The sequence below is a fragment of the Camelus dromedarius genome, chromosome 29 (genome assembly GCF_036321535.1).
Source record: "Camelus dromedarius isolate mCamDro1 chromosome 29, mCamDro1.pat, whole genome shotgun sequence".
In the NCBI taxonomy this organism is placed as follows: domain Eukaryota; kingdom Metazoa; phylum Chordata; class Mammalia; order Artiodactyla; family Camelidae; genus Camelus; species Camelus dromedarius.
This window is the reverse complement of record NC_087464.1, coordinates 16393366-16410056: the sequence shown is the minus strand read 5'-3', so window position 1 is coordinate 16410056 and position 16691 is coordinate 16393366. Positions and strand designations below refer to the sequence as shown.

Below are 16691 nucleotides of genomic sequence, written 5' to 3'. Positions count from 1 at the left end.
CGGAAGCCCACCTCCCACCTCCCACCTCGCGCACGGTCTCGCGGGAAGGAATGAGGCTCGGCCCCTTTAAATTCCGCCCGGGAACGCCCGGATCCCGGGCCGCGCCTGTCCCAGACCTGCTGCTGGGAATTGTGGTCCTCCCTGCGCTTCCCCCTGCGGTGCCCCCAACCCCGAGTGCCTGCTCCTTGCGCCGGGTCTCCAGGGCGCTCGGCGGCGGGGATAATGAGCCGCATCTACCAGGACAGCGTCCTCCGGAACAAGGCGGTGCAGAGCGCGCGGCTGCCCAGGGCCTGGGACCCCGCTGCCCACCAGGGGTAGGCTCCGCCCTCGTCTCCCCATCGACTCCGGGGCTCGGCCTCTGTCGGCTCCCGAGGCTCAGCTTTGAAGCTGGGCTCCCTGATTGCGGAGGGTAGTGGGCCACTGGGGTTGGGTGCAGGTGGGAGGAAAGACGGGGCTGTCCAAAGGCCTCCCGGGCCTCCGGTCCACTCCTCCCATTGCTCCCCTTCGCCCCATAGCTGGAGCTCGCTCCCTAAGACACAGATCCGCGTAAAACTCCCCTCTTTTTCCCGTAACCTCGGGAGAGGGTCCAGTCATGACTCCAAAACAGGGCTCAAAAGGCGTTGCTTACTTCACGCCAACCTTTGTCTCTACCCAACCCCGGTGACTATAAACTCCACCACTTGCCACGCTGCCGTGCCTTCAGGCCTCTGCGCAGGCTGCACTCCCGCTCCAGAAGGGACAATGTCGTGCTGTGACCCAAACAGCGGGTGGGTGTTGGCTTGGCCAGAGCTAGGGGAGGGCAAGGCCTGCCTGGAGGCGTGTGTTGGATTCGGAGGGCCAGGCCCTGCCATCACTGACATGGCGGTTATGACAACTAATGGACCATTCCGTTTGCAGTTACAATGCCAAAGAATTAAGGGGGTAAGAGGGTAAGGGGGGTGGATAGGGGCAAACAAGGTACAGGGAGTTTTCAATTTTCATCCCCATCCCTTCAGCTGTCCCCACCCCTCTCCTATTTCCATGGTTCCAAAAAAGGAAGTCACCAGGTTCTGCTATGAAAACTAGAATTGGGAAGCAGGAGTCCAGTTCCTCTCAATGAGAGACTTCCGAGTCTGGCTTTCTCCACTTCTGAAGTGGATATGAAAGAGAACAGGAATATGAAACTGTTTTAAAGCAGGTGAAGAGATACTTTATAGCAGCTTAGGGAACCCCCCACCCCCAATTTGGTTAAATAAAAAAGTAAAATCCTTTATATTTAGTAAATGCTTAATAGTTTACAAAGCACCTTAACATACATGATCTTACGTCATCATCATAGAGTGAAGTGGCTGTTACGCTCCCATTTTGTAGATAAGACTGACGCTCTGGTTATAGTAGTCCCTGCAGGAGGGGCCATAGCTTGGTCTTGCAGCCTGACAATGTTCCTTCCTACTCCTTGGATGGTACCCCAGCCTTTGGGGGCCTCAGAGGAGTGGAGGCCCCGTGTGGAAGCACAGATAAAGGGGCTGCTCCGTATTTGTCAGGTGCCCAGTGAATCAGGGGCCAGGTGAACGGGAGACACACCTGGGACTTGGTTCTGTTCCAGTGCAGGCTCTGACCTGGGCCGCACTTGTGATTCTTTCCTGAGGACTGACAGCACTAGTTGATCCCTCGTTCTCTCTCATCTCCAGGGGAAATGGTGTCCTGCTGGAGGGAGAACTGGTCGATGTATCTCGGCACAGCATCTTGGATGCCAATGGCAGGAAGGTGAGGATGTTTACTTAGAGCACCTACCAAGGCATCTCTCTCTGCTTGGCTCTGCCAGTGCCAAGACTTGGGGTCCAGCTCTTTCCCTGAAGGGCTCACAGGGCGAATGGGTGGGTTGGGAGATTAGCAGCCAAAAGGGGCCATAAGTGGAAGAGATCAGTTAGGATCATGTTGGGCAGCAAACAGATGGGAGGGCCTGCATTCCTGCTGAGAAGACAGATCAGGCCCTAAACCCAAGGGGTGTGTTTGTGGCCCGTACTGGGAGGGCTGAAAGCAGGGAGGAGGGAAGTGAGTGGTTCGGGACTCAGGATGCGGTGCTGTGTGGGCTGGAAGTCCCTCTGAAGAGGTCCTGTCACCTTCTGATGGGACAGATTTAGAGTGCTGGGAGGCTTGCTGGGTGGGCAGGATGAGTGGCTCTTTATTGTGGGGCTGAGGGCCCAGCTCCTGTCCTCTGGTCTGGTGGTCCCCATTGCCCCGGGGCCTGATGGACAAGGTCAGAGCAGGTTATCAGCCTATGTGGCTTCAGGGTCAGCAGTGACCTTCCCCAGCCTATGTGGCTGGGACATCAGGTGCACTTTGAATTTTTTGGAATTGTATTACTTTAAATGTACTGGTGGAGTTTGCTGTCAGAAGGTGCCTTGAATTGACTCCATTTGCAGAGTGGTGAATATTTTAAAAGGCACTCATTAGTCTTTTGACATCACCATGTGTGACAGGATGTTTTAGAATATTGGGTTTTTATAAAGCAGGTCACCAATGAGGACCTGGATCTCCACGTGTGTACAGGTGCAGGAACATTGGGGTGTGAGAAGGGTTGCTGTGTTCTGGGCCTTTGTTTCCAGGCTGAGTGTGAAATCTGCGCTGCTGACACCACCCAGGGTTTCAGTTCCCATGTCCATCCCTTTCTGTTCCTGCTCTCTCAGCCTCCTGGGGTCATCACCATGTGGCTTTATCACCACCCATCTCAGGGGTCCATGGACACACCTGGCATTCACTATCCTGGACTCGCCAGTGTTTCTTTCTTGAGTACTAGTTCTGCATTTCCACCTCCATTTCAAAAAGCTCCCCCACCAGATGTGCTGACCACCGTATCTCCTAGATCTCTAGAACTGAGCTTATCAAACCCCCTCTCAGAGGCCTGGGACTACACAGAACTGGTTTCTCTCCTGCATATCAGGTAACAGCCTCCCCTCCAGGCTCCGCACTAGTTTCATGCTAAGAGGTACTTTGCTGCATCCTCCCCTCCTTAGCATGCAGGTCAGCAGGGTGGGCGCACCAACCTGGAGCCCCCAGCCAGCCTGCCCAGGAGAGCCCAGCAGTAGCCCCCGCTGATGCGGGACTAGCCTGTCTTGTCTGTCCTCAACAGCAGGCTGTTCTCGTAGCCCCTCTCCAAACTTGCCTCCTCTGAGTTCCTCTTTCCTAATGATAGTGCAGTAACCCCCTACCCCACCCCTTTGCCCTCTCCAGCCACAAGCTTGCAAACCTCCATTGTGTCCCTCCACCCCTTCCGCAGGTGAGTAATCCTAGTCCTGTTGGCCTCCTACCTTGACCATCTTCCCGTCCCCTCCCTTCGTCTTTCCATGTCCACTCACCTCCCAGGGGCCTTCGGGAACTCAGCCTATCCCCATCAAACCTCGCACTCGCACTCGCCCTCCTGCCTTCTGGCTGTCCCCAGCACTCACTCCTGCCCTGCTGCTGACCTGTCTCCTGAAAGGCATCTCTCAGATCTCGCTGCTGTTCTAAAACCTGTCAGGATTCCTTCTAGTCTACCACGTAAAATCCAAACTCCAAATGCCAGCTCAAGGCCGGTCTTAAATGATCCCATTTACATCCCCAGCCTGGACTCCCACGAGGCCTGGAGGGGTCTTGCATTGCTCTAACATACACATGGAACCTTGTCTTTTATTTTACATTCCTGCCCAGGCTTTTAATAATCTTCCTTCGTCCTTATTCCCACAGTTGCAGGTTTCTTCACCCTTTGAGACCTCACCTTTCCTGTTTCTCCCAGAAGGTGGTTTCCTTTTCTTTAATCTCTGGGAGCATTTCGGCCGCCTGTTTGATTAGGATAGCTGGCAGCAGCATTTACAGCACACTTCATACTTTACGCTGTGTTTGTCCCTTTGTCATCTCTCTTCCTCTCCCCCTTTTTTATTTTTTGCATGCTTTTTTATTGAAGTATAGTCAGTTTACAATGTTGTGTCAATTTCTGGTGTACAGCATAATGTCTCAGTCATCCTTTGTTATTTCTTGAACCCTTACAACATGCCTGAAAGTAGACATCACGTTGTTTCCAGACAACAGGGGAAACTGAGGCTAGGAGTGATTTGCTCCAGGACCCACATCCGTTGGAAGAGGCACAGTGGCTGTCCTCACTCACAACTCCATTTCAGTGTCCTTTCCATGGCATTCTGGATGCTTCCACTCCTGCTTTATGGTATTTGGAGTCCTTGGTGCTTGGGTTACAGTTTCCTGTATATTCTTTCTGTCTCTGATTGTGTGGAGGCCTTGGGAGCAGGCTCCGAGCCTGCCCTCTCTCGCCCATCTAGCGTGGTTCATCGTGGGTGGCAAGTGCTCTACTAAACACATGAATGAATGAATGAATGAATGAGTGAATATTGGGAGTGGGCACCTCTGGCCAGTTTGAGTATCTTTTGGAGCTGAGGTAGGATTCTAGGGTAGAGAGAGAGGCGGGGGAGGGCTGCAGCTGGAGCCCCGTGGGGAGTATGTGTATTGGAGGGTGAAGGGAAGGCAGCAGCCCCTCACTCTCTCTCTGCCCGGCCCCAGGAGCGCTACTATGTGCTGTATGTCCAGCCTAGTTGCATCCATCGCCGGAAGTTCGACCCCAAAGGAAATGAAATCGAACCCAACTTCAGCGCCACCAGGAAGGTGAACACAGGCTTCCTCATGTCATCCTACAGTAGGTACCCTCCGCCCTTCCTCCCTCAGGGCCCTCCTACACTGTGGCCTTCCTTTTCTTCAGGGTTTCTTGGCCCCTAGAAAGTGTCTTCTTAGCATGGGTGGCCTTAAAGCTCATGACTGGCCAAGGGTCCCCCACACACTCAGAAGATCTGCAGTGCCTCACCTCAGTCTTGAGGGCTGGGTTGCCTTCCCACTCCTGCTGTCTCCTGCAGTCTGGCAGACCCATCCATGAACCTGCCTTTATGCGGAGCCCAGGCCTGGCTCCCATTGACCTTCATTTTCCTGCCAAAATTCTCATTTCGTTCTTGGGCCCTCTGTAGTCTCATTCCTCTTCCCAGTTTTGGCTGTAGAAGGACCTCTTTGCTGCCTGTCGTGCATGAGAAGTTTTTGAATCTGACTGGGAATATCCATCCCTCTATCATTTTATCCTTTCTTGTTTTCAGTTGCTCATTAGTTATCTGAACATTTAAGGAGCATCTACCACATGCTAGATCCTAAACTACACACTGAGGGTCCAGGGACAAACAAGACTCAGACTTGTACTCGAGATGTTCTCAGTCTGGTAGAGGAGATGGACAGGCCATGACTGGAGCCTGAGGAGGGACTCTGAGTCCAGGCAGGCATGGTTGGGGGAGGTTCCCTGGAGGAGGGAACGCCAGTACTGAATCCTGAAAGACAAGTAGGAATCAGCCAGGTGCCAGGGCTTGGAAGGGTGTTTCAGGGAGGGGGCGGGTACCAAAGGCATTCTGGGAACTGAGTGCTCCGGATGCAGGTGAAGAGAAGCCATGCAGGGAGGGTGCTCAATCGAGGCTGCAGGGGTGCTCAGCAGTGGGTGCTTTTAAGCAGGTGAGTGATGTGATTAGATTTGTTTTTAGAAATTCCTGGGGAGGTGAAGAGACTGGAGACCAGGAGGCTGTTAGGAGGCTGTGATGGCAAGGGAGGGAGATAAGAGGGCCAGGATTAAGAACCGGTCAGCAAGGATGCAGAGACTGGGTAGACTCAAGATAGAGGAAGGACCATGGCTTCAGGGTTTGGATATGGGGAGAATGAAGAGGGGGTTGGGATGACCCCAGGCTTTGGGCTCGGGTGCTAGGTTTGAAGGGTGGAGTGCAAGAGGAGCAGGTCTGGGGAGAAAAGTTCTGTTTGGGACACATGCCATTAGCTACATGGTGGCACTTCCGGGGAGAGGTAGATGTCCAATGGGGACTTGGCGATACAGTTCTGGACCCCAGGAAGAGGGCTGGCTGGCAGCACATGTTACGGAGTCATCACACATGGGTGGTATTGAAGCTGTGCCAGTGGATGAAGTTCCCCGGGAGGTCATCCTGGGCACAGCAACAATGGGGGAGGGACAGAGAACGAGTCTTGTGAGGAGCAGGGGAAGAAACACTGGAGGGGTCTGAGCAGGATGGGGAGGGTATGTGTCTCTGAAGCCCAGCAAAGCCCAGGGGGACAGGAGTGAGGAGGTAGCAATGGGATCAGGTGCTGCCCAGGGCCCAGTGAGGTCGGAATTGGTAGCATCCAGTGGGCTTCACCCAGTGGCTCTGGTGGGTGAGGCAGGGTCTGGGGTAGTGGGTGTCCAAGCCAGAATGCAGGAAGGTGTTAAGGAAAGATCTGGGAGAGGAGGAGAGGCAGGTCCCGGAGGTGGGCGGGGTTGGGACCTGGGGCCCAGATGAACTGGCCTGAGGCAGGAGGGGGACACCTTGTCCTTTGAGACCAGAGGGAAGGAGGAAGGGTTTCTTTTGGTTATAGGTAACTTGATGGCTAGGTGGTGGCAGGGAGGTGAGTGGTCCCACCTCTGGCTTCTGTTACCTTGTGAAGCAGGCAGTGAGGTGGTTTATCGGGGGACACTGGGCAGTGTGAGGAGGAGCTGAGGAGATGGAGCAGTCTGAAAGTCCTCTGTGTGAGCTAGGTGTCTGGGGAATCCCAGAAGGCATCCCTGACGGAGCGGCAGAGGTTTTACACCGTGAGCAGGTGTGGTCCGGTCTTTGTGGCTGGCAGCCATCTGGTTATGCCTGTGGACAGCTGCAGGGTCACCACACTCCCAGCCCTGCGAGACCTCACTTCTTAGTTTGGGACTGGGACCCGCGCCCCACCCCTAACCCGGGATTAGTAGGTTTGGGAGTTTCAGGGTAGGCAGGTGAGACGCAGTTAGAATCCTTCCTGAGCCTCTGCACTCTGCCTGGGCTGGGATGAGCAGGCCAGTAGAGAGTTTGGGGACCACCAGAGTTTGCTGCTGGTTCCAGCAGACCCCACCCCAGCCAGGGAAACCCTGAGAGCAGGAAGAGGGCCCTGCCTGGTCACTGGCGTCTCTGTGGAAAGGCAGAGTTGTGAGAAAGGCTTGAATCCTGCCTCTTCCATTGACTAGCCATGTAACCCTGGGCAAATTACATAACCTCTCTAAGCCTTGGTTTTCTCATCTGTGCAAAGGGAATAATAATAACATTAACACTTGGGGTGGGTATATAGCTCAGTAGTGGAGCACATGCTTAGCATGCATGAGGGCCTCGATTCACTCCCCAGTACCTCCACTAAAAAAAGCCAAAGAACCCACCCCCCCGAAAAAGCCACTAACACTTGCTGAGGGTTTGCTGTGCATCAGGCCTGGTGCTAAGTCCTCTACGTGCATTAGAAATTTCTTTTTACATCTCATGTCAGTCCTATCAGGTAGGTACTGCTTTTATCCCTATTTGTCAGGCACAGGGAAAGGTTAAGTGACTTGCCTGAGGTCACATAGCATATAAGCCGATTTGTACCAGGCAGCCTGGCTCCAGAACTTGTGCCCATAACTCCTCTGCCATGAGATCCTGGTGAGTACTGGCAGGATAGATATTCAGAGCCCTTCCTGCATGTGGCTGTGAGCACGTAAAACTCTTAGCCCTCACCTGGCTCCTAAAAGGCCCTCCCAAAGTGCTTGCAATATTATAGTGGTCATAACCCTCTTGTGCTGTGTGCTTGCAGAGGTGGAAGCCAAGGGGGACACCGATAGACTCACGCCCGAGGCGCTGAAGGGGCTGGTGAATAAGCCAGAGCTGCTTGCGCTGACAGAGAGCCTCACCCCCGACCAGACAGTGGCGTTCTGGATGCCCGAGTCAGAGATGGAGGCGATGGAGCTCGAGCTGGGGGCTGGGGTGCGGCTGAAAACTCGGGGCGATGGCCCCTTCCTGGGTGAGCAGTGCAGCCCTCACTGTGATCTGATGCTCCTTATGGCCTGTGGGGGCTCCTGGCCTCCTGTCCAAGGCTCCCCACTCTTGCATAGATCTCATGGAGCCGGCCAGGTCTGGCCTCCTTGGGGACATGACCCCTTGAGATTTATTCCTAAGTCCCAGGACAAGTGCCCTAGGGCTAGTAGCCTGGACAGTCTGGATCTTGGGGTGCTACCCAATCCCCTGGTTCCTGTAGGTGGCCTTTCCTATCTAGTGCTTGGGGGTCCCACCCAGGGCCTCCCTAAGCACACCCAGGCTGCAGAGAGCAATGGCTTAACCCAGGCCGAGGGGACTCAGCAGAATAGGCCAGCTCCCACTGTTTCCACCGCAGGGAGAGAGGCCATTCATCTTCTTCCCTTCTTTCAGATTCATTAGCCAAACTTGAGGCTGGAACAGTGACCAAGTGTAATTTCACTGGCGATGGAAAGACAGGGGCGTCCTGGACAGACAACATCATGGCCCAAAAGTCTTCAGAAGGGGCTGTGGTGGAGACCCGAGAGCAGGGGGACGGCGCAGAAGACGAGGAGTGGGTAAGTCAGGGGAGGCGACTGTGGACTTGGCATTGGTGTGGTTTATCTCTTGGCAGGAATTTTATATGTACGTTGGGCAAAGAGACAGCAGCATAAACTATACTTCCTAGTGGAATTCCTGAAAGTGTTAGCATCAGGAAAATTCTTTCAAGGTATGAAGGATGACAATCTGGGACCTTTCTTTCTGGTGAGTCTGAACTGTGCTAACCAACAAGAGAGCCCCAAAGATTTATGAAAGCAGGAAACGAAAGAATGGAGTGCAGAGGGGAACCAAGGAGACTTAATGCCATTAAGGCTCCAAACATTTCCACTTCTAGTGAATACATTAGCCGTGTTGGGGCAACTGAGCAGCTGAATGAGCAGTTTTCTTTTCCCCCTTTGTTCTGGGCTCCCTGCCCAGAGTGGCTGGAAAATGGCTGACTTGGTCCTTAATAGTTTTTTTGGCCCCGAGGTCAGCCTCCTAGTTGATCCCCAGCCTATTCACAGTTGATTTGATTTTTTGAGGTATATTTCACCTGAAGATTTGAATTGTTGTCAAAAGGTCCCAAACTGAACGTTTAAAACACAGTGTCAGAAAAATGGGCTGTTTATCTAGGTGATGAAGATGAAGACGCTTGCCAGAGAAAGCAGGGGCAGGTGGAGTAGAGGGTCTGGATTCCCTTTTGTCTTAATAGAGTAAGTCTTGGACTGAAAAACAATTGGAGTTGCCAGGCCGGCTCTCTGGGCCAACTCTGAGATGAGGCCAAGGCAGGCCCCACTGGTACCACTCAATTGATGACTTGTTTGTTTGTCTGATGACTTATAGAAGACTCTTATGAAATGTGCTTTATTCACATCTCTTTACCCCCAGGATGACTGAGGAGATAGAGTGCCTCCGGGGCCCACCAGCACTGTTGAGCATTTCTTCCATCAACTTTTACTCCGGAGCTCGAAGGAGAAGTCCACCAAGCCTTACCTGGTTCTTCCCCAAGGCCGCCATGGAGTACCCTTTGAACCAGCTCTACTAAAATCAAATCCAAGACCCCAACGTTAGCAGTGGGACCCGATGCTGTGGCTCATGGAGGGTCCTTCCTGGGATGTGAGTCTAGTCTTCCCAGACATTTTCATGATGGCCCTCGCCCTGAGTGGTAGCCTTGTTTCTGGAAGCAGCAGGGCAGTCAGAGGGCCTGGGCTTGGTCTTGGTGCAGAATTGGGGGAAATCCCTCATCTGCAAGCAGAGTAGCTCAGAGGAGAAGTTAGCAGGGCCTCCTTCCTCTGCCCTTGGTGTATTTCCTGCTTTCCTTCCACACCTGCTCCCCCTGCCCCACCCGGCAGCACTCTGTGTTGTAGTCTCTGCTCTCTTGCTCAGATCTCCATGTCCCCTCTGCCCTTTTCAGCCCACAGAGCTGCCAGTTCTTTATTACTCCTCTGATTCTCTACCACCTTGGGGGGTCCTGTCTCCTGACCTCCTTTGGCTGCTTTCCTGGGGATGCTCTTCTCAAGGAGGCTGAGGGCATTCACAGGTGTGGCTGGCTGGTCCCCATCTCTGACTCACTCTGCCAGAACACCGTTTTTTCTTGTTCTTTTGTACCTTGAGAACTTTTTATGAATGAGTGAATCTTCAGGAGAGGATTCTTCTACACTGACGGGGTTATTATCAAATGTAAACAGCTTTCCAGCTGAGCAACCTCCCTATAAGACAAAAGCCATATCTTTTTGGCCGTGAACATTGCCTTGCTGGGTTGTGTGCCTGCACCCAGATCTATGAAGAGATCTGGAGTTGAAATCTACATGTCCTAAGAATGGGTAGGGACTTGGTGGGATGTGGCTCTTGCTTGCCTCAGAGGAAAGAGTGAGTGGTGGTAAACTAACAATATTATTGAGTCCCTTAATGTGTCAAACACAGCACTAGATGCTTTCTGTCATAATAACTATAGCCACTGACTGTTGAGTGCTTCTGGGTGCTAGTACTTGTGCCAAGCACTTGCTGTATCTTACTTAATTGTCACAACAATCCCAAGAGGCACATGTGATTATTATCTCCATTTTTTTCATATGGTTCACATGGTTTTCATGGTTGAGGTCCCAGCATTGATTGTCATGGTTCAAACTTTCATTTGCCTTCCTGCATGTTTGAGCCTGGGCTCAAAAATATGGCTGTGAGGCTCAGGATTAACACTTCCTTTAGGCCACCTGCAGTCACAGGTCACTACACTGCTCTTGGGTCTCTTCTGTTCTTGCTGCCCTTTTCACAGTTCACATCCTTGTGATCTCTCACCTCGGCTATTGTAGAAGCAGCCTCCTTGGTGTCCTGTGTCCGAATGGGGCTGGCTCACTCTTGCGCACACTGGGACCTCAACGATGGCAGTGGTCAGGGGAGGGGTTAAACAGGAAGAGGACTGGGGACCCTGACTGGAGGAGAGGCACCCAGTGAGGGCATCCTGCTGCCCAAAGCACTGTGGCCAAAGGGTTTGGCAAGCTCATAAGGGCAGGCCACTCTTCTAAACAAGGAAGCCCAGGGTGTCAGTAGGGAAAGCCCTAGGTAACAACTGGGCTTGATGTCTCGGATGGGTGGGGATGAGCTCCTGGAAGGAAAAGGCCATCGTGGCTGGAGCTCAGAGAATGGTGGGAGTGGAAGTGTATATGAGATGAGGCTGGAGGTCGGGTGTGGCACCTTCAGCATGTTAAGTATTTGGGGACTTTATCCTTAATACCTTGGGAGCCAGTGATCCTAGGGAGGGCAGTAAGATCTGACTTGATTATTTCAAAGATCACTTGACTACAGAGAAACTGAAGTTAATGAGCCCAACTAGGAGACTGCTGCAGTTGAGGGGTAGAGCCTAAAGCGGTTTGATCTATAGCAGTGGCAGTGGGGATGGAAAGAAATTTAGAGACAGGCAGAGAAGAGGCCCTGCAAAGCCATGGAGTTGGGGGAGTGGCCTAATCTGGAATATGCAATTTCTAGACATTGTCATTGCAATATTATACCAACACATAAAATTTGATAATCCTTTTCCAGTTAATGATATATAACCACTTTCTACATTGCTAGTCTTCATACTATTGTTTTTAAGACTGACTACCTTAATAACTGTCATTTTTCCAAAATAGGGGTAATTAATTGATCCCTATTTGGAGTTGTGTCAAAACCTTTGTAAATTATAGTTTCCTCAGTCTCACCTGCCACACACACACACAAACGCACATGCACACGCTATATTTTGGAGGTTATTTCTTTAGGGATGGATTCCCAGGAGTCGGATTACTGGGAACCTAGGAATTTTTTGTAAAGGTCTTGTTATATTGCTAAATTGCTTTCCAAAAGGTTTGTTCTAAATTATAATCTCACCAGCAATGTAGGAGAGGACCATTTTCATGCTACCCTTGCCAGACATGGGTATGGTAATATTTTTAAAAATGGTATTTGGTAAGGTGAAAATAATACTTTATAATTTTAATTTTAAAGTTAATACTTTCATTTTAATTAGCCCATTCCCCCATTACTAGCAAGCTTAAACATTTTTTTTTTCATGTTCATTTCCTAGGCTTATTTCCTCATTTGTTACTTGGTCCCTTTCCCCATTTATTACTGAGGGGGAAGGTCTTTTTGGTGTATCAGTTATTTTTATTTTAAGTATAACCATTTGCCATATTTTTAAAAACTTTTCCATTTAAAAAATTGATTTACAAACATAAAATCTTTATATAGATAAGTCTGTTGACTTTTTGTGATTTTTATTGCTTCTAAACTTCGTAATATATAGTCTTCTCAGATGTTAGATGCTCACTATGATTTTCTTGTATTCATTATCTGGTTTTATGTTTAACTCTGATCCACTCTGCCTTTAATTTGTGAGAGGGTATGAAGTGAGATAACTAAATTGCTTATTTTCAGATTGCTAACCAGTTATCACAATATATTGAATTCCTTCCTACTGTCAGGGTACGATGTCTTCTACATCACATATTAAAGTAATTTTATATTTAAATTATCCGTTACGTTTCAGTAAGTCTCCCTGTAATGACAATTTGAATTAGGTCTCACTCATTATTCTTCTGTTTTGAATTTTTTTTTTGGTATTCCTCCTCAACATTTGAAACATTTTGTAAGGTTTCAGTGCCTATTTATTGCCTTTGCATTCTTTTAAGTGAAAAACTCTGGCTACAAGAGTAATACATTTTATTTTAGAAAATTTAAAAAAGGAAAAAAATATAATTTCACCACCATTTAAAAACAATCACTTATGTAGTACTCAATTATATACCATGCACTGCTTCGAGTACTTACAAATATTGACTCCTCTTGTGCTATAACAACTGTCTGAAGTAAGTAGAATCATTTTTTTTCAAGTAGAAAAAAAACCCAGTTTTATAGTAAATGAAACGTATTATGTTTGTTTTACAAATGATGATACTTGCCCAAGGTGCCCAGGTGGTCAACAGAGCCAGGGTTTTAATTAGGGCATTGTGGTTGCAGAGGCCTGTGCTGTACACGACAATGCTGCCATTCCATCAAACACAATTATTATTCATATTTTGGTGTATATACTTACAATCTTTTACAAAGTTGGATGTCCCTGTACATGCTTTGTGTAATCTTTTCACTTACAGATATGCCATGAACATTTCCCTATACCGTAAATCTTTCACAATGTGATTTTTTAAAAACAAATCTTTAATATTTCTCATATGCATGTGGATCAGTGCATTTAACCGATTTCTTATTTTGGAATAATTAGTTTGCTTCCCATTTTCCCCTGTAATAACACTGCTAAGGTGTACGTTCTTGTGGCTAAATCTTTTCACACGTCCACAATCACTTTACTATAAATTCTAAGACTGGAAATGCTGAGCCTAATGTTCTATATATTTTAAGGACTTTTAATACATGTTGTCAACAGCCCTCTGGGTAGGTGATTCTAATTTGCAGCTCTATCGCAGCATAGGGACGTGCTGCACCTCACCCCGAGTAAGTCATTAAAAGGAAATACAAAAACGTTACCAATTTGGAATCGCTGGTACCTTTTAAATGGAATTGCATTAAAGATCCCCTAATTCCACCATTCGCTATCATGGACAAAAAGCTGTTTTGCCCACGAGGCATCTATGAGATTCACTGCAGCATCGTATGTACATAATACTGAAAAATAAAAAAATGACCCTAACGTTCCCCGGAGAATGGCTAAATTAGCTGGCATCTCCACACCGCGGAACATTCTGCAGAGTTAAGGGGAAGGCAGGGCTGTATGTATTAACGCAGACGATGAGAAAGGGAGGCTCCTGCGGCGTCTTCACCTGGGAGCTGCTGATGGGAATTCTGCTTCTGGGTCTGCTTTTCCGACGTGCTCGGCTTTGCGTCAGGCCCCGGATTCTGCTGCAATCAGTCGGTCTGAGCGAAGGGCACAGAGCCTCGGGTTCCCGTCCTGCCCAGGCCCTGACTGGACAACCGACTCTGGCCGAGATGACTGCCCTCCCCAGCTCAGTGTCCGTACCAGCCCACCCCCGGCGAACGCTCCGCGCACCTTGCAGCCTCTTCCAAGGCGTGCCGGGAAGCCGGACTCTTCCTGGTCGGGGCTCTGGGCGCCAGGACAAGTTTCCGGGGGCCACTCTCAGCAGTGCACCAACCGGAAGCGTCCGTGTTGTGGCGGAAGGAGATGTTTTCTGGCAGCTGCCGGTGGTGAGAAGCGTGGCGGGCAAAGATGATTCAGGCGATTCTTGTTTTCAATAATCACGGGAAGCCGCGGCTGGTCCGCTTCTACCAGCGTTTCGTGAGTGCGGCCCAGTTTCCTCATGTCCTTTCGGGGCATCCGCGCCCCCTTCCCTTTCTTTGGCGCACTGGCGTACAGCCTGCTGACCACCTCGGGCTCCTGTATCTCGCGTAACCCTAAGACAGCCTTCCCCGGACTGGGGTTCTAGTGTCAGGCCCTCACCCTACGCCCGCTGCCCTTGCTCTTTCCCACCTCTTCCTGGACCCTGGCGTTTCTGTGCCATTTTGTGACACTTCTCCCAGGGTCTCAGGGCACTGAAGTGGTAGTGGGTGGGTGTGCCTCATTGACAACCTGAATGATTGAAGTGACTTTAATCTTGTTAGTTGTTAAACGCAGTTTCTCGAGGAGAAAGAAGTATGCAGCTTTTTAATGGTTTTGCTTTAGCCAGAGGATATGGAAAAGTGCTTTCTTGGAATTATTTTGCTTCAGTGTTGGCAGGGACTGCCCAGGGACTAGATAGCCTTCACGCTATACAGAGTTGAAGAAAGTCAGTGTGAAAGTAGGAAATGAGAAATTATAAATGCTGCCACATGAGGGCTCAGTACGTGATATGTGAATTTGCATTGTCCAAAAACATTCTTCTGGAAAAAAAAAAATTATTTGCCTCCTGCACTTCTCCCCCATTCCCCCGACGTTTTATCCCTTCCTGGCTAGATTTCAAAATGTTACATACATAATTATGGGCTGGTGAAACCATAGAAAGGAAAGTGTCAGAAAACTTTAGTGCAGGTCTCAGCAACACATTTTTTTACCCTTATGTCAAGTTAACAAACCTCTTTCAGATTTTACTTCCTCTTTTGTTAGATAGTAAAGAAAACAAAATTACCTTTTTCATAGAATTTTTTAGCTAGGTTATATTTTGTTAAATAATTATATCATTTTATATTAGCATTCAATAACACTGTTCAGTTTGTATTTGCATTTGTGTGTGTGTGAATTTTTCCCTCAGGTTTTTAAAAGTGTTTTTAGATATAAGTTACATACCATACAGTTCAGCTTTTAAAAATATACAATAGAATGGTTTTTAATACTTCACAGAGTTATGCAACCATCTCCACAATTTTAGAACATTTTCGTTATCTCAAAGAGGAACCTCTACCCATTAGCAGTCTTTCGGTATTTCCCATTCAACTCCCCCAGCCCTAGGCCCCACTAATCTACTTTCTGTCTCTCTAAATTGGCCTATTCTGGACATTTCATATAAATGGAATCACACAATATGTAGTCTTTTATGATGGACTTCTTTCACTTTGTATGTTTTCAAGGTTTTTTTTCCATGTTCTAGCATGTGTCAGTTCTTCATTCTTTTTTTTTTTTTTTTTTTTTGCCAAGTTATATTCCATTGTGTGGAAGTACCATGTTTTGTCCATTCATCAGTTGATGTTTCTACCTATGGCTGTTGTGAATAATGCTGCTATGAGCATTCATGTAGAGGCTTTTATGCAGGCATGTATTTTCATTTCCCTTGGGTATATATCTAGGAGTAGAACTGCTGAGCCACATGGTAACTTTATGGTGAACATTTGGAGGAACTGCCAAACTGTTTTCTAAAGTGGCTGCACCATTTTACATTCCTATCAACAATGTATGAGTTCCAATTTACCTCCCTATCAACATTTTTATTATCTTTTTGATTAAAGACATTTTAATGGGTTTATAGTGGATTCTCCTTGTGGTTTTTAATTTCTATTTTCCTAATGACTAATGATGTTGAGCATCTTTCATGTCCTTATTGACCATGTGTATATGTTTGGAGAGCATAGGATTTTTATAAGAACTGAATTAGCTCCTGAGTGAAAATTAACCTTGAACACTGCAGAGTACTAAAAGATAGGAGGGATTATTAAAATAATTGAGATAAGTAAGCAATTGGTAGGTTGCCATTTTGTTGAATTCGAAACTAGGTGGCTTCACCATTTACCCCACTAACTACTGCCACTTCCCCCTAGAGTCAGATAAAAGGCTTTAGTTTGAAAGATGTTTTTGTTGGTTTAAAAAAGTGCTGATGCAAAAAAAAAAAAAAAAAGTGCTGATGCTTAGCATGCTTAGCATGTTTTGTATTTCTGAGTACACAGAGTTAATCCTTTACAGCATCCTGGCATCTGTGAGCTTTGTGAGTTCTTTAAATGGAAACCAGAAAATAGAGATTAATTTACTCAAACTTATAGTGACCAGTGACTGGCAGGTTTTCATTCATCCATTCAGTAAATACAGAGAGCCACTGTATACCCATGTTAAATCAAAGTTATGGAAAATAATTTCTGTACAATGACATTTTCCTTATTTTTTCATCTTTTTCTTTTAGATAACTAAGCATTTCAAGCCTAAATTCATGCTGTAGAAAGAAAGGGGTTAACTTTACTAGAATCTATTATCTGACTCTTAAGGCAAGTTCAATCTGAAGGTTTCCTTAAGCTTTGCTGCTCAAAGTGTGATCCCCAGACCAGCAGCATTGGTATCAGCTGGAAGCTTGTTAGAACTGTAGTATCAGAACTTATCCCAGACCTACTAAATTGGAATCTGCGTTTTAACAGCATTCTCAG

The 16691-nt window shown here is 48.2% G+C and overlaps 2 protein-coding genes and 1 long non-coding RNA gene across 6 annotated transcripts in view; 2 read left to right on the top strand and 1 right to left on the bottom strand.

Annotated features, from left to right (window-relative positions):
* The window catches only part of LOC105094680 (uncharacterized), a 47264-nt gene extending 46523 nt beyond the window's left edge, over positions 1–741 (bottom strand). The window contains exon 1 of one of the 2 annotated variants that reach the window (XR_004132936.2): positions 629–741. This is a non-coding gene — a long non-coding RNA (uncharacterized LOC105094680). Of the gene's footprint in view, positions 1–116; positions 223–628 lie in introns of those variants that run through there. The other variant, XR_010378274.1, reaches the window with a different exon arrangement.
* On the top strand, positions 187–12374 carry ARPIN (actin related protein 2/3 complex inhibitor). The gene is made up of 6 exons (XM_010986751.3): positions 187–314; positions 1671–1746; positions 4531–4663; positions 7627–7833; positions 8238–8401; positions 9252–12374. Exons 1-6 carry the CDS (start codon positions 223–225, stop codon positions 9258–9260), a joined length of 681 nt encoding a protein of 226 aa, XP_010985053.1. The 5' UTR covers positions 187–222; the 3' UTR covers positions 9261–12374.
* A 1616-nt stretch (positions 12375–13990) lies between these two features.
* The window catches only part of AP3S2 (adaptor related protein complex 3 subunit sigma 2), a 42853-nt gene continuing 40152 nt past the window's right edge, over positions 13991–16691 (top strand). For all 3 annotated transcript variants that reach the window (XR_010378271.1, XM_010986750.3, XM_064480576.1), the window contains exon 1: positions 13991–14148. Coding sequence is in view for 2 of the 3 variants with exons in the window: in XM_010986750.3 (XP_010985052.1) it covers positions 14080–14148 (69 nt within the window). In the remaining variant the exon portion in view is untranslated. The remainder of the gene's footprint in view (positions 14149–16691) is intronic.